We start from the raw sequence: 17,626 nt of genomic DNA, 5'->3' as shown, positions 1-17,626 counted from the left end.
GGGCAGCCTGTTGCTGGAGAGATTTCAGGACATCTAGGCTGAATGTGGCTGGAATACGCTGACTCCCCGCCACCGTCCACTGCTTCCTAGGCCGCCTGGCTGCTACTTTAGCAGCCTCGTCCGCCCTTCTGTTGCCTTCTACCTCCATGGAGTCACCTTTTGCGTGTGCTTTTACCTTGACAATGCCAACCTGGACTGGTAACATCAATGCCTCCATCAATTGTTTCACCAGCTCTGCATTTTTAATGGGCTTACCGGCTGATGTAAGGAACGCTCTGCTTCTCCAGATAGGGCCATAATCATGGGCTATTCCCCATGCATAATTCGAATCAGTGTAAATATTAGCGACTTTACCTGCAGCGGCTCTACACGCCTCAGTGAGTGCCTTCAACTCTGCCTCCTGCGCTGACATGTAAGGAGAGAGTGGTTCCGCTCGGATTACCTCATGTGAGGATACTACTGCATATCCAGTGTAGAATCGTCCATCCTGGTGGTATCTGGAGCCATCTACAAAAAACTCAAAATCTGCATTAGGAATAGGTTTTTCATGAACGTGTGCAAACCCAACTGTCTCCTGACTCATCAGCTCCATGCAGTCATGTTCATGTGTCATGTCAAAGTATTCTTCCTCACTTGCTAGAACGGTCACCAATTCCCCCTTTTCTGAATCCACAGGCAGGAGGGTGGCTGGATTCAGAACGTTACACCTTTTGAGGGTGACATACTCAGGAATTAGTAGAGCACACTCAAGTCGCAGCTGTCTGGCCATAGACAGATGTTTCGGTTGAACTTGTACCAGTATGGCATGGATGTCATGTGGGGAATAGATTGTTAAAGGAAACGTCAGTGTGATCTCACATGCTTTTCCTAGTAGTAGTGCTGCTGCTCCTACCGCACGGACACACGTAGGTGACCCTCGGATCACTGGGTCTAATTGTGCAGAGTAGTAAGCTATTGGTCTCTGTTTCCCCCCATGTTGCTGTGTCAGTACTGCAGCAGCATGTCCTCCCTGCTCCGTGCAAAACAAGAAAAATGGCTGGTCATAATTTGGAATGCCTAAGGCCGGGGCTGACACAATGAGCAGTTTGAGAGAATGGAAGGAATCAATTGCTTCTTGAGTGAGGTCATAGGGGTCTGATGACAAGCAGTCATAAAGTGGTTGCATCATTTGTGAAGCGGACCTTATCCAAGGCCTGCAGTAGGTCACTAAACCTAGGAAGGTGCGTAAATGCTGATGTGACCTGGGTAGAGGGAGATTTTGAATTGCCTGTTTTCTGTCTTCAGTCAGGTGTCTCGTACCTTCAGCAATACAATGTCCCAAAAATGTCACCTTTTGTTTGCAATACTGTAATTTGTCACGTGAGACCTTGCAACCCTTTTCTGCTAAAAAAACATAGTAAGGAAACTGTAGCTTCCTTGCAGGACGTCTGGTCCGGGCAACAGAGCAAAAGGTCATCCACGTACTGCAAAAGTACTACCTGTGGATGAGGTGGTTGCCATTGCTCAAGGACCCCTGCCATTGCTGTTGAATAGATGGTAGGGGAGTTTTTTCCTCCTTGTGGGAGGACTGTCCAACAATATTGTTTACCTTCATGAGTAAAGGAAAAAAGATACTGACAGTCAGGGTCCAGGGGTACAGAGAAAAATGCATTCGCCAAATCAATGACTGTGAAACATGTTGCTGTTGCTGGGATCTGTGACAGAATTGTGTGTGGGTTAGGGACAATGGACGTCACACTTTCTGTAACATCATTAATAGCCCTTAAGTCATGAACCATCCGGTAAGTGTCAGGGGAACCCTTTGGTCCTTTTTTCTTAATGGGGTACAAAGGGGTATTGCAGGGGGAAGATTTTTGCACCAGAACCCCTGCCTTAACATACTCTTCAATATCTCTGCTCAGGGCCATTGATTTGGCCAGGCTCAAGGGGTATTGCTTTAAACAAGGAGGAGTGGTTCCTTCTTTTAATTTAATCATGACAGGGGGAATGGGCAGCCGACCCACATCAGTTTTTCCCCTTGCCCAAACAGTGTCTGGCACCTGTCCCATTTCTTCATCCTCAGGCATTTTGGTGTCAGGTGTTAGTTTCACAGCTTTTGTCATATATACCATTGCCGCAATCTTACACAAATGTTTATCTGAGAGGGGACTTGTGACGGTAATACCCTCTGGAGAGTACTGTATGGTGGCCTGGATCGCACTCAGCACATCTGCTCCCAGTAAATTCATAGGGGTATTGTCACTAACAATAAGTTTTGTAAGTACCTCTTGGCTATCTCGCAATTTTAGTCTTATTTGTTTAGTCATAGGGGCTTCTGTCACTTGCCCCTCTACCCCCACACATTCCACAATCTCATTAGTAATCATGTCTGGCATTATCAAGTCTCTGTGTACCACAGTCCCGGCTGCCCCAGTGTCAATCAAAAATTCTGCCTCTTTCCCTCCCGGCATTGTTATGGTGGTCATCAAGGCAGGACCAGGTCCGGAGGGGACAAGAACAGGGTACACAATTGTCACTGGGTTGCCAGTTTCCTAGTCTGTATGCGAAGGAGGTGGAGGATTGGTCTGCCTATTTTCCATTACAGGGTTTCTGAAATGGCTGGCATAGTGCCCATTCTCACCACAATTCCAGCACTTCACTGTTTCCATGTCCTTAGGTCCCTTGCTACGTCTCCACTGTTTTCCCTGTGTTCCAGCATACATGACAGGTCGTCTTATTGTCCTAGTCTGTTCAACTCCTTTTGCCACCTTTAGGAGATCTGTTGGATCTACATTTCTCCATTCAGGTCTAGCTGTCTGTACTGCGTCTCGTAAGCCTTTGCTCATACCGTCAATAAATGCATTTACCAGTATCTTAACGTCGAGTGGGCTTATGGGACTGTACCCCATGTCTGCCCATTTCAGCTGTAACCGTCCAAAGTACATCTCCACACTCTCTCCTTTTTGCTGTGTCACGTCAGTCAGGAGAACGGACTGCTCTGATTGTTTCACTATAGCCCATTGTTTTAGTGATTCACAGTATGTCTCCCCAGACCGTGCAGATTTATCATCCATGCCCAGAGCTTGATCCTTTGTCATATCTGTATGTGTTTTAATTATGTGTCCTAGTACGTCACCTGCCTTTGAACTCACCAAGCTCTCTAGGTCTGCCCAGGTACACTTATATGCCCGCTGTATTTCCTTTAGTTGTCTATAAAATGGGAATGGTTGGTTTTCAGGGTTAGGCAACTGTTTTAACATAGCCAGCTGATCAGAGGGGCTCCAGGGATAATACTCCTGTATGTATCTTATTCTAGTCACCCTTTTCGGTCTCGCTGTGGGTACTTCTCTAGTCATGGGTCTGGTCGTGGAGGTCACTGGATGATCGGTGGGCGTGACATGCTGCTCCCTAGCTTCCTCTTCCTCGGCCCCACTGCTAGCTTCTTCCCCAAAAGTCAATGCTCTCTCTAGTGAGTCAGCTTCCTCTGTCACTACATGTGATCTTGTCCTGACAGGATTTAGTGCAATTTGCTTAGGTCGGGTTGCAGTACAGGTCATACAAGTGTTTCTCCAGCCTAAGTTTGGCTGACCACAGTGTTTACAAGTCCAACCGTCTTGTCTCAGTCTCTGATGATGCAGAGGTGGGGCGCTAGCAGTCAGAGATCTTTGTGTATCGAAACAGTCATAATACACCCTACTTCCTACTGTAGTCTCTTTACATCCATACTGTTGTATTTCTTCTGCCACACGACACCATTTATTCACTTGTTGCTCTTTTTTTTTGTCTTTTATCCACCCCCTATTCTCCTCTCTGAAACTGTGACATTTTTGTACATCCAAACATCCACACTCTGGCATTTTCGCCTTTTTAAATATTGGTCTCACATCTTTTACTGCTTCCTTTCCTTCTCTGTCTTTCACAATTTGCATAGCTGTCTTGGATCCCATTGGGGGCACCGATCGTATACAGAAAAAGTTGCCCATGGCTTCAACCTTTTTCTGCCGACAGCTCACCTTTCTTCTGAAATGCCCTCCCAGTGTGCCTGGACCTCTGTCTTACAGGCCACACTTAGCAAGTCAGAGAGTGCCTGCCAAGGTGTAGCGGGAAGGCTCCTTGCCTCTCACCCGGTAGACCTACAGGATGTAGCAGGAAGGCTCTCTGCCTCTCACCCACTAGATCAGCTGGCTAGAATAGGATCAGGCCTGCATCCTTCCAGCCCAGCTCCATGGATTGTTGTGGGAAGGCTATTTCAACCTTAGACAGCTCACCTTTTTTCTGAAATGCCCTCCCAGTGTGCCTGGACCTCTGTCTTACAGGCCACACTTAGCAAGTCAGAGAGTGCCTGTCAAGGTATATCCAGAGGGCTCCTCGCCCTCGCCTCTCACCCACAACAATAAAACCCGCTGACTAAAGTAAGAAGGCCCAGGTGTGATAGGCCTCTAACCCACTTTATCAGCCATACAGTCGGCTACCTCCTCTGTGGATCCACAGTCAGTTATGCATCAATCATTTGACTTGAAGCAGATGAATCTTTTACCAATCATTCAATCACACTGAAGATCAAACAAACAATCTTCCACAATTTAAAATAGGCACAGTTTCTTTCCTCCCCTCTTTGTACAGCACTGTTGCTTTAAACAAACCACAAATCTTTCAGCGCATACCTTGATGATAGAATTACAGAGAATTTTGAGCGCAGCTCGTATTCAGCAGAGATAAGAGATAAGAGTGAAGGGAGAAGGAAAATTGTGCAGCGGTATCATCCCCCCCCCATCAGACTGTAGTATCTTTCACTGAATTCCTTAGTTCTTTTGACTTAATCAGAATCAATCTCCTCAAAACCCTCATCAATCTCTGGTGACCACTGAACTTCACTGTATGGGCAAATAACTGTATAATGTGAGTATCCACGCCTTGCCCTTGCCTGGCCAAATGATTCCAGAAAACTTACCAATGTCATACCACATATAACACGAGTTATATCATTACTCAATTCATTCAATCTCAGATGCAGATTGAAATATCTGTAAAGTACCCGTCCTGGACCTTGCACTAGAACTGGAAAGGTAACAACATTAGGAGTCCATGAAAAAATTCTGTAGGGCTCTGCCCCTTGACTCAGTACCCCTAGAACTCCTCTGCAATCTATATCAGGGGTTAGTTTGACATTACCCAGGATGAAGCCACAATGTACCCTGTTGCTGGATTCTGAGGCTTTCAGATAGGCCACTGCAGCTATAGCCTCTGTAGATGCATCATAGAAAATGTGGACCTCTCTTTGATTGGCAGTTGAAAGGGACATTAAGAAATAACAATGTGGGACTTGAAGATGTTCGAAGATCTTTAAAGATTTCTTTCATGTTTCCCAGCCTTGTTGTTTCTGTGATGGTAGCGGAGTGTCCCTCTCTGTGTTCTTGGTGGTGAATTGTCTCAACAGTATCTTGCCTTGGATAGAGATGGGTGCTATCAATCCAAAGGGATCATAAATGTTGTTGACCACAGATAAGACTCCAAGTTTGGTGAAAGGCTTATTGCGGGCCAATACCTGGAATGTGAACGTGTCCTGTTTAATGTCCCACAACAGACCAAGACTACTTTGCATGGGAAAAACATCGGAGCCCAGATCAAGGTCCTTCAGGCTTGTTGCATGGTCTTCGGATGGGAATGCTTTCATTACCTCCTGATTTATGGAGATAATCCTATGCAGTCTGAGGTTTGCTGCAGACAGCATTTCCTGTGTTCTGGACAGCAGATCAATTGCTTCTTCACTTCTGGGCAAAGACTTAAGTCTGTCATTAATGTAGAAGTTCCTTTCCACAAATGGACGGGCATCCGATCCAGATTCTCTCTCACCTTGTTGGGTTGTTCTTCTTGGTCCAAAGATTGCCACAGCAGGTGAGGGACTGTTGCAGAAGATGTGTACCTTTGTCGGCTAATCCATCACCTCGTTGTGGATGTCAATGTCCTTGTGCCATAGGAGCCTGAGGTAGTTTCTACTGTCTTCCCTCATGATGAAACGGTGAAACATTTGTTGGATGTCGGCCATTACTGCAACGGGTTCTTGCCCGAAGCGAACTAGTACTCCTATGAGACTGTTGTTCAGTTTGGGTCTGGTGAGGAGCAGGTTATTGAGAGAGATACCTTCGTATTGAGCACTGGAGTCAAACACCACTCTGACTTGATTGGGTTTGCAAGGATGGTAGACGCCAAAGGATGGAAGGTACCAGCATACTTCCCCTTCCTTTAATTGTGAAGCAGGCACTGCATGATCTCTATCAAAGATAGTCTGCATAAAGTCAATTAAATGTTTTTCCATCTCTGGTTTCTTCTTTAAATTGTGTTTTAAAGCTGCGAGTCTTGCAGTTGCTTGCTGCAGATTGTTTGGCAACCTTGTCCTTGGAGAACGAAAGGGTAAGGGTGCTGTCCAGTTGTTGGAGTCATCCTGGGTGGATTCCTTGACCATGACCTTGATGAATTCTTTATCCTCTCTTGCTGGTGCCAACTTGTTATCTTCATTTGTAGAATCAAGCACCGCTGACCCGAGGTTGTTGTCGCAGGACAAGAACATGTTCATGTTGTCATGGGTTTCCCGCTGCTGCTTACAGTCACTCAGTGTTTCTTCTGCCTAGTAGTGATGTGGGCATGGTTGACAGTATGTACTGTGAACATTTGGCAAGACATGAGTCTTACATGAGTAAATCTTTGTAGGCCTCTTCATCTTAACTATACAGACGTTGCCTTTGATAACCCAGCCTAGATCAAAGCATTGAGCAAATGGAGCATCATGCGGTCCATTGATCTGCTGACGTACCTTGTGCAGTCAGAGAATGTCTCTACCGAGCAGGATAAAGACATCTGCACTGTTGTCAAGAGCTGGTATCTTGTTGGCTACTGTCATTAGATGAGGGTGGTGAAGAGCAGCCTCTGGGGTTGGAATCTCCTCTCTATTGGATGGCATCTGGTTGCACTCGACGAGTGTGGGCAGAGGTATCTCTACGTTGTTCTCAAGTGAAGATACTATAAGTCTCTTCTCTCGGAGACCTCTGTAACACTACTGCAAGTACCCAAGGTGTAGGGGTAAGTATTTCCCTTTAAATCAATCAAATCAAAGAGCTCTGACCTTGCAAGTGATCGGTTGCTTTGATCATCCAGGATGGCATACACCCTTGTGCTCTTTTCGTGCTGACCCTTAGGATATACATTCACCAGGCATATCTTTGTGCATGACTTGTCCCAGAGGTCTTTTCCGCAAACTTCTGTGCATGAAGATGATAGCTTGGTAGGACTTGCTTGTTCTGTTTCCTCTCTGCCATAGCTTGTGGTGGGTATGGAAGGTGTGAGCTGAGCAGAGCTAGGTTGGGATGGATGGAGTGCTTGCACATGGTCCTCACTGTCACACTCCAAACACTTAATAAGAATTTTACAGTCTTTAGCAAAGTGTTCAGTAGAAGCACAACATCTGTAACATACACCAAATGTCTTTAGAAGTTCCTTGCACTCCTAGAGTGGCTTCTTTCTGAAACAAATGCATTTCTTTAGGGGATGTGGCTTCTTATGAATGGGACACATACGATTAGGATCTTCGACCTTATCCCCTGTGGTGGTCTTGCCTGGAACTGATGTAGGTGTGGGGAGGATGTCGGTCTTTTTAGCTGACACTGGGCCTCCTTGACTTTTCAGGTTAGTACATGGGCCCTCAAACTTAGGAGGGGTTGAACCGGGTCCGCTGGGTTCTACACAGGAAAAGCTTGGGTCTGTCTTACGCTCTGCAATATCCTTGATAAAATCACAGAAGAAGGAAAATGGAGGAAAAGAGGCTTGATTGGCCCTTTTCTATCTTGACCCAATAGTGGTCCACTTCTCTTGTATATTGAATGTCAGCTTAGAAACTATTGGTTTAAGGCCCCAAGCGGTATCCAGGTAGCTGAGACCAGGTAGGTGCGTGTCTGCTTTGGCTAACTGGAGTTCTAAGAGCAGGTCATTGAGCTCTAGGAATTTTTAACTGTCCTTGCCAGATATTTTGGGGAAATCCGGTAGACGCTTAAATAGTGCATTCTCTATGGCTTCAGGACTGCCAAAGCTACGTTCTAGTATTTCCCATGCAGCCATGAGACCAGCTGCTGGATTGCTGATGTGGACGGATCTGAGCCTCTTGACCCACTCTGTGGATGGAGGTCTGAGCCACCTGATTAGCAGATCCAGCTCTTCAGTAGCAGTGATGCCAAGGTCACTAATTGCAGCTTTAAAGGAACATTTCCAGCCTCTGTAATTCTCAGGCTGGTCGTCGAACCTTGTGAGTTCTCGGCGTATAATGTACCTCGCAAAATCGGACATGTCTGTTCTATTTGACTTTGGAGGAACATTTGCTGGCTGAGTGATGCTGTTAGCATGGGTCATAGCTTCTTGGTTCAAGAACATGGGAAGATACGGAGTGGTGTAGGCATTTAGACCAGCAACCGGTTTGTGGCATATGATCTCTGTTGTGTGTGGGGCTGGAACCACACAGTTGTCGGGAGCGTAGTGCCTTGTCGGCATGTTAGGTTGCATGTAGACATTGGCGTATGGCGTTTGCTGAGGTGTAGGGTCAGGCCGTGTAATGACGCGTGAAGGAGGTTCGGATGTTTGTGGTACATTGGACTGACCTTGAAAGCTGGGAGCTGCAGGCGGATCAAAGTCCTGATGCTCTAGAGAGAGGTCGGTGTTGACGGGAATGTTGTTGGTGGTCAGGGGTTCGTTGGTTTGGCTCAGCACGTAATTTCTTGTGTGCTTAAGTGGGTCTTCCATGTCGAGTTCGTACAAATTGAGGCTGCCTCCTTGGCTCCCACCTAGAGCCTGCTCAAAGACCTTTAGCTTTGCCACAGCTGCTGCATGTTTGTATTCCTTCTGCAGGGCTTCCATTTCTGCCTTCTCACATGCAGATTCAGCTTCCATCAATGCTTTCTTGTGTGCAGATTCCGCTTCCCTCTCTGCTTTCTTTTGAGCGAAAATGGCTTGCACTTTCTGCTTCAGCACGTGCTCTTATGAACTGCTGAGGGTTGAGTACCTTGATAAGCTTGACTTGACTGAGTGCTTTGACTTCTTAGCGGACCTGGATCTGTGCGATGCAGCTTCTGACATCTATGCTATTTTTGCTTCTGTCTTGTTCACGATGTCGTGCACGGTGCTATCTCATTCGGCATTGAGCTGTTGGAAGACCTGGCATTCCTTTATTGACTCTGGCGTATTTAATTTCAGTAGCGTTGAGATATATTTTTTGCAAGTGTCTTTGTAAGACTGGTATGCAGAGTACAATTGGTGGTAACTCGTGAAAGGCATACTGGGAGATACTGTTAATGTGACTCTGCAATCTTTGCCATAAGACGGATATATTACAAGAAAGTTCATGTTTAATGATTTCAAGGTTCTCTATAGCTTTCCTTGATGGCTTAGCAGAGCGCTTTGGTCTGTCACTGGCTGAGAATTCTTGTAAAGATATTGCAGACTTTCCTTCAGCCATTGTAGCTCACAGGCAGTTGAGATCTGTGTAATATGAGCTGCCACAGTCCCTGCAGGGTGAAGGCTGGGGGAGGGGCTATGCTGCACACAGGCTGAAGCTGATGGTATCTATATGATGTAAGCAGATCTTCTGATGTCTGTTCTGATTTGTAGAAGCTGGAGATGACTTTACAGATGTAACTGCATTAGTCTCTTTTTACTATTCTGCCTCATGGCCAAACTGTAAGTGTTGGGCGCTCAGACTGCCATCCCATGGTGTCTGTTTACCACTACTCATGTTTAGTGATGTCTGCAGATGGTTTAAACTTAACTGAAAAAGAGCACGTTGAAGAGTCCAGTAGAAGGTTTATTCTCAGCTGAATCCTTGCATAACGCACAGTTACAGTAGGTAAAAAGAGACTTTCCTTGTATAGAGCTGTATAAATGTGTGTCTCCAAGATGGAGAAAGACTCAAAGATGGAGAAGAAGGGAGGGGTTACAGAAATGAGAGTCACATGTGAGGGGGGAAGAGAAAACCTCTAAAAGGGACAGATCTATATACAGCAATGAAAACAACAATATGATTAAATGCAGTACTGTGTGTATGATTCTAAATCATGGGACATGACATCCTATATTAAATTTTGATCTGAAACAGTCGAATGATGAATGTGCAAATATAAATGTATAAATCATGAATGTATTACTTTTCTGATGAAGGGTGGACAAGTTGTCAAATTAGTAGAGAACCAGTCACCAAGTCAAAAGTGGCCAGTTTATACTCCTATTTTATTCCTGCTGCTCCTCTTGAATATTCCTTTATTTTGTTTAAATACTCCATACGTTCCAGAGGTACGATCATTTTTTATTTTTTACAGTCTTTACAGTGTGACTAACAGGATTCTCTGGGGTCGTGTATTTACACTACTCTGCATTGTTATCCTGGGAGCACCACCCCCTTGGTAAATACCATGTAAAATATTACTAATTATTAAATAAAAAAAAAGCCCACATCTCCTGAACTGTACAGTGGATTAAAAAAAACAAACAAGCTAAAAACAGAGTACTCAGGGGGCAGTGAGGAATAAAACAAGAGTAATAAGTGGCCACTTGTGACCTGGTAATGGGTCCTCTTTAAATAGTCAGTTATGTAATATTTCCTATTTTCTGTTCTACAGGCTTCTGTAATTGTGCTCAGTCTGTGTTACTACAGCTGCCAAATCTACCACTTCATGCTCACTGTAGATATAACAGATCATCTTCAAAGAGGATTTTTTAAAGAATTTATACATTTTTGCCTCATTGCAGCTATCGAAAAGGTACCTTTTTTACTATTTCAACAGTGTTCATAGGATTACTTTTATGAGAAACTACATTATGGTTAAACTACCATGTAAAATCTGATCGAATGCACCCAAAAGCTATGTTTCATGTGAAAAAACGCAGCTTTTTATCTGCCGTGTTTTGTCCGCAGGTGTCTTCACCAAAAATATGCAAAAAATATCTGCATTTTTGCAGCATTTTCTTTATTTTTTTCACTGCATTTTCACCTTTTTTGTTTTTGTTGCAGATTTGAAGCAGCATTTGTTTTGTCAATTATAACTAGCATAAATGCTAGTATTTTGCAGTTTAAACACAACTGTGTTTTTTAATCTGCCTTTCTTCAGGCTCCCTATAGAAGAATTGAGGGAGAAAACAGCAATAAGTTTCACAGCATCTTTGTACATTGAACATGAGTTTTCATTATATCACATCCACTTTGCTTGAACTGTTAAAGCACATCATATTTTCTGCACTAAAAACAGCAAGAAAAATGCAGCACTTACGGGAACACAAAGTGTCCATGATTAAGGGTCGTTTCACATTAGCATTTCAGGGCACAGCGACGGCCTGTACACAGCCGCCTCTAAGCCCCGCCCCCTGCCACGCCTCCTCCTGTAGCTCCACCTATGGGTGCATGACGCTGCATGCGTCCCCTATCTTTATCACTGAGGACACAGGCCAAGCGCAGTATGCGTTTGGCGGCGCATGCGTCCTTTTGACGGTGCGCTGACCAGCGCCAAACGCAACCTGTTGCAATTTGGTTGCGCTCGGCACACCGTCAAAAGGACGCATGTGCCGCCAAACGCATACTGTGCACAGCCTGCATCCCCAGTGATAAAGATAGGGGACGCAGGACGCATGCAGAGTCATGCACCCGTATGCGGAGCTACCGGAGGAGGCGCGGCAGGGGGCGGGGCTTAGCTGCGGCCGTGCGCAGGCCGTCGCTGTGCCCTGAAATGCTAATGTGAAACCACCCTAATCTTGCCTTGCATTTCCCATCTTGATGAAGCGTAAGATGTGCCAAAGTCATTAAACATAATCTGGTGGCAGGTTTTTGCTCTGTAATGTGAGGACAGTATGATGTAGAGGTAAAAACACTGACTTCAGAGATGTGTCACTTAGGCTTTGTGCTGTTTACTTACAATGAAGATTTTATCACCAGGACACTATCCCTGCCTGGACTAGGTTTCACTCACCTGCTAGATCGACCACGGCCCCTCCTGTGATAAGCAGCTCTCTGTCTATAAACAATGTAATGACAAATAGAATGCACAGAGAGAAGAACAGAAAGGACACTTTTGTAGGTGTTTACTATAGGCCACCTGGACAGACTGAAGATATGGATGAACTCTTTTTTAAATTAGATGTCTCTGTTGTCAAAAAAGTACAACATAGTGATCATGGGAGATTTTAACTATCCAGATATTTGTTGGGAATCTCTCTCAAGCAAAAGTAATGGGTCCAGAAAATTATTTTCTTTTCTTGCTGACAACTATATCTTTCGGAAGGTAGAAGATAGAACTACAGAATCTGGCATCGTGGACCTAATTCTTACCAACAAGGAGGGATTGGTTGAGGAAGTAAAGGTGGCAGGGAATTTAGGAGGTAGCAATCATGCTATCCTAGAATTTTGGATTACAAGAGAAGGAAGACCAATGAGGACTCAGACTTTAAGGTTGGACTTCATAAAGGCAGAATTTAATGACTCAGAAAGAGGGTGAGAAAGGTCCAATGGCTGGATGTTCTAAAGGACAGAAATGTCCAAGAAGGATGGAAGATTTTGCTAAATGAAATTCTCATAGTACAATCGGTAACAATCCCAAAAAGAAGGAAGAATTGGAAGCATTTATAGAGACCACCATGATGGATGAACACAAAACTTAAACATTTGCTAAAAATCAAAAAAAGTATGTTAAATGTCAAGACGGGGCATATCTAACGTAGAATATAATGCTGTCTGAAGGGAATACAGGGCAAGTGTTAGAAGAGATACAGCCAGTAATTAAGTGAGGCTTGCGAGGTAGACCAAAAGCAATAAAAAAGGACTTGGGATATGTCAAAAGCAAAAGAAAAGTCAATGATGCAATTGGATTTTTGGATTTTTTCAGGCTGAAAAGGGGGACATGGTCAAAAATGATGTTGAGAAGGCTGGACTTTTAATTTCTTATTTTGTATCTGTGCTCTCTAAGGCTAAGTTCACATCTACCACTTCATGCTCACTGTAGATATAACAGATCATCTTCAAAGAGCATTTTTTAAAGAATTTATAAATTTTTGCCTCATTGCAGCTGTCGAAAAGGTACCTTTTTTATTATTTCAACAGTGTTCATAGGATTACTTTTATGAGAAGCTACATTATGGTGCTGCAGACTTCTTTCCTTAAGCTCTGCCTACTTCCGCATGCCTCCTGTGTACCTATCTTTAGCATTGTGTATGCAGGGACATGCGTTGTATGCTGATGCATCGTTTTGACGTGCCCGCCGAATGCAAGAAAATGCAACATGTTGCGATGGCGGACACGTCAAAACGGCGCACGCGGACGCATCTGCAAACAACACATGTCCCTGTGTACACAATGTTAAAGATAGGTATGCAGAATGCATGCAGAAATAGGGGGAGCTTAAGGAAAGTAGTCCTCAGCACCACGCTGCTGACTGAAACGCTAATGTGAACCCGGCCTTAGAAAGCAAATGTAACATCAACTGATCTTCACACGAAGGAATAAAAGAATCCACACTATCTATAATCAGAGAGATGGAGAGGGAACACTTAGCTAATTTAAATGATTTTTTTAAAATCACATGTTTTTATTAACCACAAAATAATTTTCCATTTTCAAAACATAAACACATTTAAATGAATTTAAATATCATGATCCAGATGAATTACATCCTCATGCATTGGTGGGGATCCTGAGGCCTGCAAGCCATTTACGGCCTGTAATGACCTTTTCTCCAGCTTCCGTGCAGATTTCTGGGGACCACAGTGCTTGGGACAGCAGCGGTGTTTTGATTGCCACTGGCCTTTCAATTTCTTCTTGCTCTGTGAGCACACGCATGCAGCCTTCACTACTGAACACTGAGGCACATTCAATTAAAGATTACGTTCTGACACAAGTGCCAGCATCAGGAAGTATTTTGCAGGTGGAGTTAGCCTGCCATTTGTACGGCCCCCGAAGGAGGGTATAAATATTCACATGGCTCTTGGCATAAAGAAAGTTCCCAACCCTATCGTAGAATACCAAAAGAGATAGCAGAGGAAATTTCAGAACCTCTAGCCAGAATCTTTGTAAAATCCAGGAAATCAGGAGAAGTCGAAGAAAATTGGAGAAGGGCAACTTTTATCCCTATCTTCAGAAAAGGAAAGAAGATGGAGCCAGGAAATTACAGGCCAGTGAGCCTTACTTCTACACCAGGAAAGATCTTTTAACAAATTATTAAACAGCATGTGTATGTAAGTACTTGGATAAGAATATAGTAATTAACCAGAGCCAGCATGGGTTTGTAGCAAACAAGTCATGGCAGCCTAATCCAATTTCCTTCCATGATGGAACACTGATTGGGTGGATCAGCGAAATGTAGTAGATATAGTATATCTTAACTTCAGAAAAGTATCTGATAAAGTACCTCATGCTATCCTTATTGAAAAATAACCAAGTATGGGATTGACAAGGCTACTGTTAGGTGGATTCATAACGGGCTCAGTGATCATACTCAAAGAGTAGTAATAAATAGTTGCACATCCAATTGGAAGAGTGTTTCAAGTGAAGTAAAACAAGGCTCTGTCCTGGCCCCATTGTTGTTCAACAATTTTATAAATGATCTACATAAGGGAACTGAAGATGAACTGATCAAATTTGCAGATGATGCAAAGCTAGGAGGGATAGCTAACACTAGAGAAGACAGAGAAAGGATTTAGAAAGATCTAGATAAGGGAAAAATGCAAGATTCTACATCTGGGCAAGAAAAACAAAAAATGCATGTACAGAATGAGAGGAATAGAACTAAGCAACAACATGTGTGAAAAAGTAATAGACTGTAATCGTAATAGTCACAGACTGCACATAGTCAACAGTGTGAAGCAGCAGCAAAAAAGCAAGCACAGTTCTGGAATATATTAACAGAAGCATACACTTTAGATCACATGACTCATCAGGTCGGTACCAGCGCCATCTGTCAGGTCGGGGCCGGCGTCACCTGTCTCGCTGGGTCCCGCTCTGCCTGCTCCTGCTCCCTGGGTCTCCCCCCGACTCCCCGCTCACCACTCCAGCCCACGCGCGGCACCCCCAGTCTCCCGTTATGCAGCTCTGCATAAGGCTTCCTCCTCCTCCTCTGCTCCTGTCCCGGGCATGCGCCTTAGGCCACGGTCGCGCGCTCTTCTCCTCTCTTAACCCCTTCTGCACCTTCCCTGTGGAGTAGTTACCAATCAAGCTCCAGCACGGGGTATATCAGGCGACTCCTCCCTCATGGAGGCGCCTGATAATCGTGTGCCTTCCGTACGGTACTCAGGCCCCGTCTGGTCACTCCTGACTCTGGTCACTCCTGACTCTGGTCACTCCTGACTCCGGTCACTCCTGACTCCTGTCGCTCTTGACTCCAGTCACTCCTGACTCCTGTCGCTCCTGACTCCGGTCACTCCTGACTCCGGTCACTCCTGACTCCTGTCGCTCCTGACTCCTCTCGCTCCTGACTCCTGTCGCTCCTGACTCCGGTCACTCCTCACTCCAGTCACTCCTGACTCCAGTCGCTCCTGACCCTCTGCCTTGTTTTTCTCATCCGCACCGAAGCCGCCTCTCTTGGTATCAGCTGTGGCGGTATTCGACTCCTTCGGGCCTGCTCCTAATGGTCCCTGTATAGGGGTCAGCACCACCTGGCCAGCTCGCCCCAGGGATCCTGGTACCATGACCCAGAGGGTCCACTCTTGCTACTCCTTACAGCATAATCAAGCCATGGACCCCACTGGTCCCTCTCCAGCCACCCAAAAAGAACTACTTTTTTTGAGGGAGAACCAAACCCGGATTATGGCTTTTATGAAGTCCATGGACACTCGGTTATCCACCATTCAAACCTCCGAGCCAGGGAGCGCCCCCCTGCTGGTGGGACTCCAGCAGGAGCTTGCGCAGCAGCGTGATACACAGTCTCATGTTCTAAATTACATGGCATCTGTTGTGACCATTTGCAGTCCCTGCAGTCGTCCGCAGCGGCCTCTGCCCTGCCCCACGACCCTGCACTTCAGCCACCGCCACGTTTGGGGAAGCCTCCTAGGTATAGTGGGGATCCCAAATTGTGCCGGGGGTTTCTTAACCAGTGCCGCCTACATTTCGAGCTGTTGCCCCAGCAATACCCGTCTGATAGGGCTAAGATGGCATTTATCATGTTGCATCTTGAGGGGGAGGCCTTGGCATGGGTGAACCCCCCTGTGGGAGCGGGATGATCCGGTGGTATCCAGCCTACACAACTTCCTGGATACTTTCCGCCGGGTCTTTGATGAGCCTGGGCATCTGGCCTCCACCACGGAGTCCCTTTTCAATCTCCAACAGGGAACTCTTACCGTGGGACAGTACGCTATTCGCTTCCGGACCCTGGCCTCAGAGCTGGGGTGGAATAATGAGGTGTTGGTAGGGGCTTTTTGGAGGGAGCTTTCAGGGAAAATCAAGCACGAGTTTGCAGGTCAGGACACCCCCACCTCTTTAGAAGACCTTATATCCCTGGCTACTTGTAATGACTTGTGGTTCCTGGAACGCTCCCGCGAGACAGTCAGGGAGAGAGGACCATCTAGGTTCAAACCAGCCCCCAGTCCTCATTCGTTCAAGCCTGCCAGTAGTTCTGTGCCGGAGCCCATGCAGGTGGATCGTGTTAAGTTATCGGAGCTGCGGCTCAGGGAAAGGTTAGAGCAAGGATTATGCCTCTATTGTGGTGGAACCAATCACTTCCTGCGTTTCTGTCCTGAGAGGCCGGGAAACTCTCCGCCTAGGCCAGGTAAGAGAGGCCTCCCTAGGTGACTCTGTTCCCTCTCTACCCCTTACTATCTCAGCTTTAATTCTCCTAGGTCTGGAGCGTAGATCTGTGGAGGCGTATGTGGACTCGGGTGCGGCGGGCAACTTCATTCGGATGGAAGAGGTAGACAAGTTTCGAATTCCTGTTGTCACCCTTGAAGAGCCGGGTGTGATCACCTCGGTGGATGGCAATCCATTACCTGTCCCCATCACCACAGTCACTCTTGAGCTGGAAATGCAGATCGGAGCTCTCCACCGGGAGAGAATTGCTTTTTATGTTTTGCCTAATTTGTCTCACGCCCTGCTCTTTGGCCTGCCCTGGCTCAGGTCGCATGAGCCAGTCCTTGCTTGGCGCTCTGGGGAAGACCTTCACTGGGGTCACTCTTGCCAAGATCGTTGTCTGCTGCCTGTTACCCGTACCAGTCTGCACCAAGTGCCCGTGGACCTTCCTGTGGCCTACCATTCATTTGCGGATGTCTTCAACAAGAAGGAAGCTGAGACCCTTCCTCCACATCGAGCCTACGATTGCCCAATCGAGCTTGTTCCTGGAGCTACTCCTCCCAGGGGAAGAATATACCCATTGTCGCCTGCAGAAACCTCAGCCATGATGGAGTACATCCAGAAGAACTTGGCCAGGGGCTTTATCCCGAAGTCGTCTTCTCCAGCAGGGGCCAGGTTTTTCTTTGTTCGTAAGAATTATGGATCCCTTCGACCTTGCATTGACTACCGAGGCTTAAATAACATCACGATCAAGAATAGGTATCCTCTACCACTTATTCCCGAACTGTTTGACCACCTGCGTGGTGCCCAGATCTTTACCAAATTGGATCTATGGGGGGCCTACAATTTGGTCTG

The 17,626-nt window shown here is 45.9% G+C and overlaps 1 protein-coding gene across 1 annotated transcript in view; it reads left to right on the top strand.

The window, feature by feature from the left end:
* Positions 1-17,626, top strand: part of PKD1L1 (polycystin 1 like 1, transient receptor potential channel interacting) — a 901,078-nt gene that overhangs the window by 773,837 nt on the left and 109,615 nt on the right. Inside the window, exon 59 of the mRNA XM_073549827.1 lies at positions 10,632-10,772. Within this exon, the coding sequence (XP_073405928.1) occupies positions 10,632-10,772 (141 nt within the window). The remainder of the gene's footprint in view (positions 1-10,631; positions 10,773-17,626) is intronic.

This window comes from Dendrobates tinctorius, unplaced genomic scaffold (genome assembly GCF_039654945.1).
Source record: "Dendrobates tinctorius isolate UK_male_01 unplaced genomic scaffold, ASM3965494v1 ptg000162l, whole genome shotgun sequence".
NCBI lineage: Eukaryota > Metazoa > Chordata > Amphibia > Anura > Dendrobatidae > Dendrobates > Dendrobates tinctorius.
This window is presented reverse-complemented; position numbering and strand designations above follow the sequence as displayed.